General features: G+C 61.6%; 1 protein-coding gene across 1 annotated transcript in view; it reads left to right on the forward strand.

Moving 5' to 3' along the window:
* The first annotated feature begins 610 nt into the window (after positions 1 to 610).
* The window catches only part of FBN3 (fibrillin 3), a 56,346-nt gene continuing 46,766 nt past the window's right edge, over positions 611 to 10,190 (forward strand). Inside the window, 13 exon segments of the mRNA XM_077745666.1 lie at positions 611 to 807; positions 905 to 987; positions 1,449 to 1,547; positions 1,744 to 1,833; positions 2,074 to 2,169; positions 3,768 to 3,965; positions 4,067 to 4,192; positions 4,327 to 4,443; positions 6,600 to 6,752; positions 6,865 to 7,047; positions 7,437 to 7,580; positions 7,650 to 7,769; positions 7,863 to 7,988. Of these exon segments, the coding sequence (XP_077601792.1) occupies positions 611 to 807; positions 905 to 987; positions 1,449 to 1,547; positions 1,744 to 1,833; positions 2,074 to 2,169; positions 3,768 to 3,965; positions 4,067 to 4,192; positions 4,327 to 4,443; positions 6,600 to 6,752; positions 6,865 to 7,047; positions 7,437 to 7,580; positions 7,650 to 7,769; positions 7,863 to 7,988 (1,732 nt within the window).

Raw genomic sequence — 10,190 nt, forward strand, 5'->3', positions numbered from 1 at the left:
CTCTCTCCCGCCCCCTTGGGTCGGTCCTCCGCGCGGGTCCTCCCAGCCAGAATTCCGGGAGTCCCCTCGATGCCTCCTGCCTCCTTTGGACCCAGCTTCCAACTCCTGGTGACTCCGCCTCCTTATTATTCCTGGAATTCTGTCGTCTCCCCCCTCTGGACCCCCGCCCCCGCCTCCTCACCTGCACCCTTCCTCCCTGGCCCCTGCAAGCCCTTCCACATCCCCACCCAACACCCATTCTGCCTTTGTTCCTCCTACTCCAAGCCCTTTAAGGGTTCTCCATCGCCCTGGACCCGCAAGTAGAAGTTACACTACACAGTGCACCCCTGCAACACCCGTCCCTCCTCCCCCCACTTACCGCTCCACACTCCTCCCGTCTGTGCTCTCACTGTGCACGCTGCTCCCAGCACCCTTCTCTCAGCTAACTCTATCTGAGCCGTCACACCTCCTCCAAGAAGCCTGCCCTGACTCTTCACCTGGTTCCGGGTCAGGCTGGGTCCCTCCCTTGTCCCCCGACCCTGCCCCCAGCCATCCCTGCCTCCTGGTTCTCCTGGGTACTCTGCTGGGGTCGACTCTCTGCTTCCTCTCCGCAGCCTCTGAGGGACACATCATGGTTCTGAAAGGCCTGTGCTCAGCAAGGAGAAGGGCTGGTGCTCTCACCATGGCCTGGGGCCCCCTGGCTCGGCTCCTGCTGGCCTGGGCGGCCCTGCTGTGCCTGGTGGGGGTCCACGGCCGATGGGACAGGGCCTTGGAGTCTGCAGGTCCCGGACGTGTGCGCAGGCGCGGCAGCCCCGGCGTCCTGCAGGGGTGCGTGGTACCGGGCAGGCTGAGAGGCCCCTGGGGTGTGGGCTGGGCTGGCCGCGCTGCAGGGCAGGGGCTCACCCTCTGCCGTGCTCTCCCGAAGGCCGAATGTGTGCGGCTCCCGTTTCCATGCCTACTGCTGCCCGGGCTGGAGGACATTGCCAGGCGGTCACCAGTGTGTCGTTCGTGAGTGCCGCTGCCTTCTGGAGGGTGGGGGCGCAGGCCGGGGACACGGGGGCAGCTCTCCAACCTGCCGGCAAGTCCAACCCTGTCTGCCCGTGGACTTGACCAGGAGCATCAGGCTGAACCACAGGATTGGCCTGTCTTCAGCCTCCCAGGCCACTCTGCCATGTTCATTTCCTTTGCCTCCCTACCTCCCTGTCTCTGTGCCTGCCTGCCTGGCTCTCTCTCTCTGTCTCCCCCCGCCCCTGCCATCTCTGTCTCTGTCAGTCGGTACCCCCCACCTCCAGGTTCTAGAATGTGACTCCCCTCCCAGGAGAGCCCTCCGCCTCCACACCACCATCACCAACCCAGCGGCTCCAGCTTCTGTCCTTGCTCTCAGCCCTCGTGGCCTGGGCGCTGGCGGGGTGGGGGCGGCACAGGATTCGGGGCCTGGCCCTGACCGTCACCTGCTCTGCCCATGCCAGCTGTCTGCAGGCACCCCTGTGGCGAGGGCTTCTGCTCCCGGCCCAACCTGTGCACCTGTGCTGATGGCAAGCTGGCGCCCAGCTGCGGGGGAAGCCGAGGTGAGCGGGGAGCTGGCCCCCGGGGACAAGAAGAGAAGGTGACAGGCTTCCGGGTGCCCCTGGGGGCCCAGGCTGGTTTTGCCGAGGGACTGACCAGAGCCGGGCCGGGACATTCTCGTCCTGCCGCCGATCACGTGCATCTCGGGGATTTGCGGGCACTTTACTGCGTGTCCCTCCTCCCTGTCCTTAGGGTTAGGGTGCAGCGTGAGCTGCATGAACGGGGGCAGCTGCCGAGGGGAGTCCTGTCTGTGCCAGAGGGGCTACACGGGCACGGTGTGCGGGCAGCGTGAGTATCCCCCTTGAACACCTGGGGTTGGGGGCCCGGAGGCCGGGCTCCGCTTCCCTCCCCCGCCCCCGGGCCACTCTTCTGAGACCAGGGATGGGAGGGGTGAACTTACTCATCGTCAGACTTCTCATTGGATCTGGGCCACATGGTGGGGATTTTTGGGTGAAAATGGGCTTTTCGGGGCCCCAGCTCTCTCTACTGCGAGGGGACCTCAGGCCACCGCCCTTTCTTCCTCCACAGCCATCTGTGACCGCGGTTGCCACAACGGGGGCCGCTGCATAGGACCGAACCGCTGTGCTTGTGTGTACGGCTTCATGGGGCCGCAGTGTGAGAGAGGTACCAAGCTGGGCATGGGGAGTAGGGGCCTTGGGGGACAGCGGGGGGCTTCCCGGTAGCTCCCGAGAGGTAGCCAGGCCCTGGGAGGCTCCAGCTGGCCTCCTTTCTGTTGTCCATGATGCTGTGAAGGGCAGAGAAACTGCTGCTCCAGGGAAGGGCGTCAGGGAGGGCTTCCTGGAGGAAGCAATAAGTCAGAGTTCATGAGATAGACAAGCCCCCTTTTACCACACACACCCCCACTGTCAAAATACTCCCACTGCTGGGGGGACAGGTCACCTGTTGGGAGATGGTGGCCAAAACTAAGATGGCGAAAGCAGCTGTGCTTTGTGAAAAGTCGAATGGAGAGGAGATGGAAATAGCTGGACACCCAGCCCGGGGGCTGCCCCATCCATGGGCCCAAAGCTGAGCGGATGGTTGACGTTCTGGCAGAAGATAAGTGAGGGTGACTTAGGATGCGCAGAAAGCACGGAGCCCACGGGGCCCGGGGAAGCTGAGAAAGAGGAAGCCCGCGAGAGCAGGCAGCAGTGGGGATGCCCGGGCTGGCGAGGTTTCGGCTGCGGGAGCCACGAGGCTGCCCTGTGTGTGCCCAGGAGCCCAGGCTGGCGGAGATGGGCAGGCCCTGGACGGACCCTGGTGTTGGGTGGTGCTGCTGGACGAGCAGACCCATCTGTGGCCGGAGCCGGGGTGGAGACGGTGTCTCTATGAGTCAGAAGCCGGAGGGACTGGGAGGGGTACCTCGGAGCGAGCCGGGTGCTTTTGGAAACTGGAATTCGGGTTGACCGGATGGGGAACAGGGGGAACAGCGCGGGGTGGCTGAGGGGGAGGGACGGTGAGAGAGGGAGGCCTGAGCGGGTGGTGGGTGGTGAGGGCCCCTGCGAGAGGTGGGAGCCAGGGGGATTCCCGAGTCCTGGGTGAATTCGGCGAGATTCCGAATCAGGTGAATTAATGGAGTCGAGACCATTGCTGGTCTGTGTGCATCTCCCCCTCCATTCGGGTCTCGGGGGCCGGCTCTGGCGTCCCCTTCTGGGAGGGGCTTCCCTTGGTCTGTTGCCAGGCCCTTGATTAGAACCATCTGGAGGATGGAGCCAGGAAGCCCACATGTGAGCCCATGTACCGAGGTGGGGGCACTGAGGAGACTACCTTCGGCCGGGGGCAGGGGTCGGGGGTGTGGTGTTGCACTGAGTCCCTCCTCGAGTCTGGGGGATTTGGCCGGGCCTGACAGGCACTCAGGGATGCACTCTCCTGCTGGGTATATGTGGTCTCTGCCCAGGCCTGAAGGGAGGGTGGGCCTGGGAAGTGGTCGGATTTTCCGACAAGCTCTGGTCTTTGTGGACTTGGAGGTCCTGGCCTCTCTTTTGGAGGTAGGTTGGGGAATGCTTTGGGGAGAAAGGGTTTTGAAGGGTGAATAGGAGTTCGTCTGATAGGGATGGGGAGCAGCATGAGTAAAGGCTGGTGTATTGGTATAGGGAGGCTGGAAAGGAGGCCACAGCAGTGGGCCGGGTAAGAGAGGTAAAGGCCCGAGCTGGAGCTGCAGGGATGGGGAAGCTCTGGGGTGGGGGCAGCTTGAGACCAGCCATCCATGCCCACCTGTCTCACAGACTACCGGACGGGCCCCTGCTTTGGTCAGGTGGGCCCTGAGAGGTGCCAGCACCAGCTGATAGGCCTCGTGTGCACGAAAGCACTCTGCTGTGCCACCGTGGGCCAGGCCTGGGGTGTCCCGTGTGAGCTCTGCCCTGCACAGCCTCACCCCTGTCGCCGAGGCTTCATCCCCAATATCCACACGGGGGCCTGCCAAGGTAAGTCAGCAAGTAGGGGTGAAGGTCCTGGGGGCCAGGGCTGAGTGGGAGCCCTCGCAGCCTTGGTTCTTCCCTCTGACGGGCCTCTCATTCCCTTGCAGATGTGGATGAGTGCCAGGCCGTCCCAGGCCTGTGCCAGGGGGGCAGCTGCGTCAATACCGTGGGCTCCTTCGAGTGCCGCTGCCCGGCTGGATACCGGCTCAGTGAGAACGGTGCCAAGTGTGAAGGTGGGCGATGGAGAGGTTGCCGACTAGGGCCCTCCTTTGTGCTGCGGGCAGCTCAGGCTCCCCTGCAAGGAGGAGGAAGAGGAAGGATAGGGCTGGTGGCGGACCTGCTTGTGATTGGGCATCCGTCTACACAGATGTGGACGAGTGTGTTAGCGTGCTGGGCCTCTGCTCTGGGGGCGGTTGCACCAACACAGCTGGGAGCACCTGTCCCCCGTGGGTTTGCCGCAGCCCGGACGGCTCCCGCTGCCGGGGTGAGCTGGGGCCTGAGGGTGCTGGAGGGACTTGCCCAAATACCCTTGCAGCCCTCTGGCCCTTGGGCTCCTCTGGTCCTCGAGTCTCAGTGTCCCTCTGTCGTTTCTGGAGCCCGGTTTCCATCCCCTCTGGCTTTCTGGCTCGCTACGCATTAGCCTTTGTGCTCTGTGGACCCCAGGCCACAAGCCCCCCACTTCCCCNTGCCGTCTGGCTCACTGGCCATCCTTATTGCCTCTCTGCCCCCCCGTCTCTATGCCCCCTGACCCTCTAACTTCAATCTCTGTGCCCATCTACCCATTGGTTTCTCTGGCTCCCTGTCTGTATTCCTCTTTCCACGCCCAGAGACTTCTAAAGAGCACCCCATCTTCCCCCACACCCGGGGTGTGAGAGAGGGAAACAGACCTAGAGAGGGAAGGTTTGCTTGAGCCAACTCAGCAAGGCCAGNCCCACCCCGCACCCCTCCACCCCACCTGGGAGGCGGGGGACCCTTGGGCTCTCACTCCCTGTCCTGCTGAGCTGGTCATTAGACTTTAGACATTGCCAGTGCTTAATGAGTTTGGCCGGGAACATGGACACTTGCGGTGGGGGATGGGCAGAGTCCTGGTTTGGGGAGGAGCGAAGGGGCTTGGCAGTTCCCCAGCATCACCAGGGCCCCTCTGGCTGGGCCTCTACCAGGCAGGGCTGGGAGTATTGTGTTTGGAGTTCTGCCAGTGTGCTGTGGCCAACACCAGACCTCCGATGCCTCCACCCCTGGGGGCCATCATGGCCGGCGTGGGAGACACCTCTGGGGTCGAATAAGGGGGTCTCTCCCAGCTACTAAGCAGTGGAGTCTAGATCTGAGTCAAGGTCCTGGGTTCCGCCTGCTACCTGAGCTCTGTGACCTCAGGCAAGTGTCTTAACCTCTCTGTGCCTCAGCTTCTTTATCTGTGAAAATGGAGATTGTGGAGGCACCTACCTCTTGGAGTCGTGGGGAGCGTTAAATACAATTTTGGGGTGATTTGCCCCGGGGCTGGGTGTGGCGGGCACACAATACACATTCACAAAGCCGAGGGGACAGTGTAGATGGGGCGCTTGGCAGGGCCTGATCACGGTGGGTGCTTCGTGAGCAAAAGCAGCATCACTTTTGTTAAAATCCTTGCACTCGTCTCTGTCTTCCCTACTTGAGAGGCAGCTGCTTCACCGGATCCCCTGGGGTTTGGGTGTCTGCGTTCCCATCCTTCTTCCCTCTTTAGCAGCTGTGTGACCTTGAATGAGTCTGTTGACCTCTCCTCCTCTGGGCTGGCCTTGCTCCCCCCACCCACCTTCAAGGGCCGGGGATGGTGCTGGTGCAGTGCTCGCCTCCCACACGTGCACCTGGCGGTCCGGCTGGGGAGGTAGAAACGTTCGCTTGTTTTCTCAGCCCGGAGCGGAGCAGGACAGGGGCTACTGTCCGGGGCCCTCCCAGCTGGTGGGAGGGGTTTCAATGTGGGCCCCTGGCCAAGATTTGTGCGTTTTCTAAGCCAAAAATACTCTGTTGGAGCCTGAGAAATCTGATCACTGCATAAAGCTGTCAGCCCAAGAGCAGAGTGGGACGTGGAAGAGTGTCCGTGGTTCTCGTGTCTGGGTCAGTCCCCCCGGGACTGCAGGCTGTAGTTGAGTCCAGCAGTCTGCTCTGTGGGCCCCTCCTCAAATTCACAGCCTCTTAGGTTTCCCTGAGTTGCCAGGGCTGGCAGGTGAGGGCACACGGCTACAGATCCTGGCGTCCTCACTTGAGCATCCAGCCTGAGCTCCCACCTGGGCAGCCCCGCAAACCAAGGGGTCTTCCTTGGTGTGGTTGAATGCCCGCAGGGACAGGGAGCTTACTACCAGTGACAGCAGTAGGCATCAGAATGCTTTTACTTAGAGCGAGCCCAAATCTACCTCTCCGGGATAATTTGAAAATCGTTGTAATAAAATTGTCATTCAGGGACAATCAGCCACGTGACACAGGGGTGTCCTCCACTTTTCTATCGCGGCGACTTTCTTCCGAGGTGAGGTGACTGGTCTGAGCACCCCCATTCGATGGATGGGGAAACCGAGGCACAGAGCGGCAAGAAGACCTGTTTGGCAGGCAGTGTTGGTGCAGCTGGGGTTTGGTCCCAGGGCTGGTAACAGACCCTTCCCATCCCCGTTGCAGACCATCGGGCCGGCACCTGCTTCTCGGCGCTGATTGTGGGCCACTGTGCTGGGGACCTCGCCGGCCATTACACTCAGAGGCAGTGCTGCTGCAACAGGGGCAGGTGCTGGGCTCCCGGCCCAGCCCCTGAGCCATGTCCTCCGCGGGGCTCTGGTGAGTGGCCTGGGGTTGCCCCCCACCCCCTCCCTCCTCTGCCCCCCAGAGCTGAAGATTGGGGCCCCCGGGGCATGACTGAGGGCCTGGCCTCAACCCTGCTTCCTTGCAGATGAGTTCCAGCGACTGTGTGTGCAGGGGCTCCCGCTGCTACCCTCCTACCCCGGCCCCTTCCCTGGCCTCCCTGGCTTCGGATCCAACGGCGTGGGTCCTGGCCTTGGGCCCGCGCGGCACAACCCCCATGGCTCCAATGGGCGTGGGGTTCCCAGCCTGGGCCTTGGCAACGCCCACATTGGTGAGGCCTGGGTCCTGGAAAGAGGCATCCAAGACCTGGGCGGGGGGGGGTCCCGGCCTCAGAGTGGGGGTCAGGGCTTTGGAATGGGCGTCCTGGCCTGGGCGGGAGAGATCAAAGTACCCACAGTGGTCTGGGGGTGTGTGCAGATTTGAGATCTGGGCCTCAAAGTCAGGGTTTGGGCCTTGGGTAGGGGCCTGGCCCCTGGCGGGAGGGAGGTCTCACCCCATGGTTAGGGTCGGGGCTTCTCTGAGCTCACGGTGGGGTCTCAGCCAGTGTGGGGGTCTGTGGCCAGGGCGAGACTCCAGGCGGAAGTGGGCGGGGCTGCAGCCTCAGCGTGGGCATCCGCACCCAGGCCCACACTCAGGTGCACCTGCTGTCCCCGCCCCCAGGCACAGCCACCCTGAACCAGACCATCGACATCTGCCGGCACTTCACCAATCTGTGTCTCAATGGCCGCTGCCTGCCCACCCCTTCGAGCTACCGCTGCGAGTGTCACGCGGGCTACACACAGGACGTTCGGGGGGAGTGCATCGGTGAGTGGCGGCGGGCTGAGGGGGGCCGCACCCCGCCGGGCTGGGGCTCAGGAGGTCCTCTGCCCACAGACGTGGACGAATGCGCCAGCAGCCCCTGTCACCATGGAGACTGCATCAACACCCCTGGCTCCTACCACTGCCGGTGCTACGAGGGCTTCCAGGCGACGGCGGCCAAGCAGGCGTGCGTGGGTACGGCTGCCCCTTGGGGGGGCGGGGGCTGCCCGGCGGTGGGGGAAGGAGCCTGAGCCCGAGTCTGACTGCCTGCCTCCCCACCCCCCCCAGACGTGGACGAGTGCCTTGCGGGCAGCAGCCTCTGCCACCGCGGCCGCTGCGTCAACACGGAGGGCAGCTTCCGCTGTGTCTGCAACGCGGGCTTCGAGCTCGGCCCCGGGGGCAAGAACTGTGTGGGTGAGTTGAGGGTAGGCGGNCCCCTCAGAGTCCCCCCGGGGACCCTCCCCGGCCTCAGCGATGCAGCTGGCTGGCGTGAGACCGTCCCAAAGTCGACCTGGGTCCTCGGGGTGGTCCTTCACCTGCCGGTGCCTGGGGGGTGACCTGCCGCACATCCATGCCCCCCTGGCCCCTGCAACCCATCACAGACACCTCAGGGCGAGCGGCCAGCCTGGCGCCGCCACCACCCCTGGGAAGCCCTCGGCCAACTGACTCCTTCCTGAGTTCATCCCATGAATCCCAGCAGGGGCTGTCTGACCCCACCCCCTTCCTGTCTTGTCGCATTCTGGCTGAGAGTGTGGGATCAGGACCCTGCGGTTCGGGGAGTGTGCGAGCGCCTCGCCCCTGTTGGTGGCTGAGTGATGTGCCCGTGGGTGGACGGACACGTCCCGTCGCTTCACCCCTCAGCTGGTGGACGCTGGGGCTGTTTCCACTTCNCTGTCTGACCCCCCCCCCTTCCTGTCTTGTCGCATTCTGGCTGAGAGTGTGGGATCAGGACCCTGCGGTTCGGGGAGTGTGCGAGCGCCTCGCCCCTGTTGGTGGCTGAGTGATGTGCCCGTGGGTGGACGGACACGTCCCGTCGCTTCACCCCTCAGCTGGTGGACGCTGGGGCTGTTTCCACTTCTCCCAATTATGGATAATCCTGCAAAGGATATTCATGAGCAGGTTTTTGTGTAGATCTCTCATCCCTTGCCTCGTTCCTTTCTGCTTTTTTGTAGTTCAGAACTGATACTCTGATACTCATTTCTTTCTTTCTTTCTTTCTTTTTTTTAAGATTTATGTCTTCCTTTTTTTTTAAATGTTTTATTTATTTCTGAGAGAGAGATAGAGACAGTGTGAGCAGGGGAGGGTCAGAGAGAGAGGGAGATACAGAACCTGAAGCAGGCTCCGGGCTCTGAGCTGGCTGTCAGCAGAGTCCGATGCAAGGCTCGAACCCACAAACTGTGAGATCATGACCTGAGCTGAAGTTGGACGCTTAACTGACTGAGCCACCCAGGCGCCCCTCTGATACTCATTTCTGCACCTACCGCTTTTCACTGAGACCATGGTCTTGTCAGCTGTTTTCCCCTTTTTAAAATTCTTTTAATGTTTATCTTAGAGAGAGAGTGTGTGTGTGAGCAGGGGAGGGGCAGAGAGAGAGGGGGAACAGAGGATCTGACGTGGGTTCAGCGCAGACAGCACAGAGCCTGAGGCAGGGCTCAAACCCACTGACCGCAAGATGATGACCTAAGCGGAAGTCAGACGTCAGACGCTCAACCAACTGAGCCCCCAGGCGCCCGTTTTCCCCTTTTCTTTGTTTAAGTTGAGGTGAGATTCACACCAGATAAATTTAATAGTTTAAAAGCGAACATTCCAGTAGCCTTTAGTATATAGCTCCCAAGGTCAGGCAGCCGCCACCTCCTTTATTCAAAACAGCTTGCAGCAAAATATACAATAGCCTCAAGGCATTTTGACCATTTTTTTTTTTTTAATGTTTTATTTATTTCTAGGAGAGAGAGAGAGAGAGACAGCGTGAGCAGGGGAGGGTCAGAGAGAGAGGGAGTCACAGACTGAAACAGGCTCCAGGCTCTGAGCTGGCAGCCAGCACAGAGCCCGACGCGGGGCTCGAACCCACGAACCGCGAGATCATGACCTAAGCGAAAGTCGGACGCTTAACCGACTAAGCCACCCAGGCGCCCCACATTTTGACCATTTTAGAAGTGAGCATTTCGTGGCATTTAGTAAATTCAGTGGTACGTAAGCATCACCTCATGTGTACATTTTTTTTTGCATTTTTTTGGTGGCAAAATATACATATTTACCATTTTAAACATTTTTAAGGGGACAATTTGGTGGCCTTTCGTACAGGGTGGTGCAGCCACCACCTCACTCATTTGCCTTTGAACAAATATTTATGGGAGCACTGACCTGTGCCAGGAGGAAGGTCCGGGTGGAGCAGAAGACCCCCCGCACCCCCACCCCCGCCAAGCGTGGCCCAGGGGAGCTCGCAGTCCAGCAGACAGACTGATCTCCAAGCGCACAGAGCCAGTTGCCTAGCGGGGCTCCCAGCCCCGGGGTGGGGTCCTGGGGGCTCCGCCCTCACTCTGCTGTGCTTGGTAGAAGTGAGGGAGGGGCTGGTCTGTGGGCAGGGCCGGCACGCGAGGGGCGGGGCAGGGCGCGGGG

Source organism: Crocuta crocuta, unplaced genomic scaffold, assembly GCF_008692635.1.
Source record: "Crocuta crocuta isolate KB4526 unplaced genomic scaffold, BGI_CrCroc_1.0 scaffold650, whole genome shotgun sequence".
Lineage (NCBI taxonomy): Eukaryota > Metazoa > Chordata > Mammalia > Carnivora > Hyaenidae > Crocuta > Crocuta crocuta.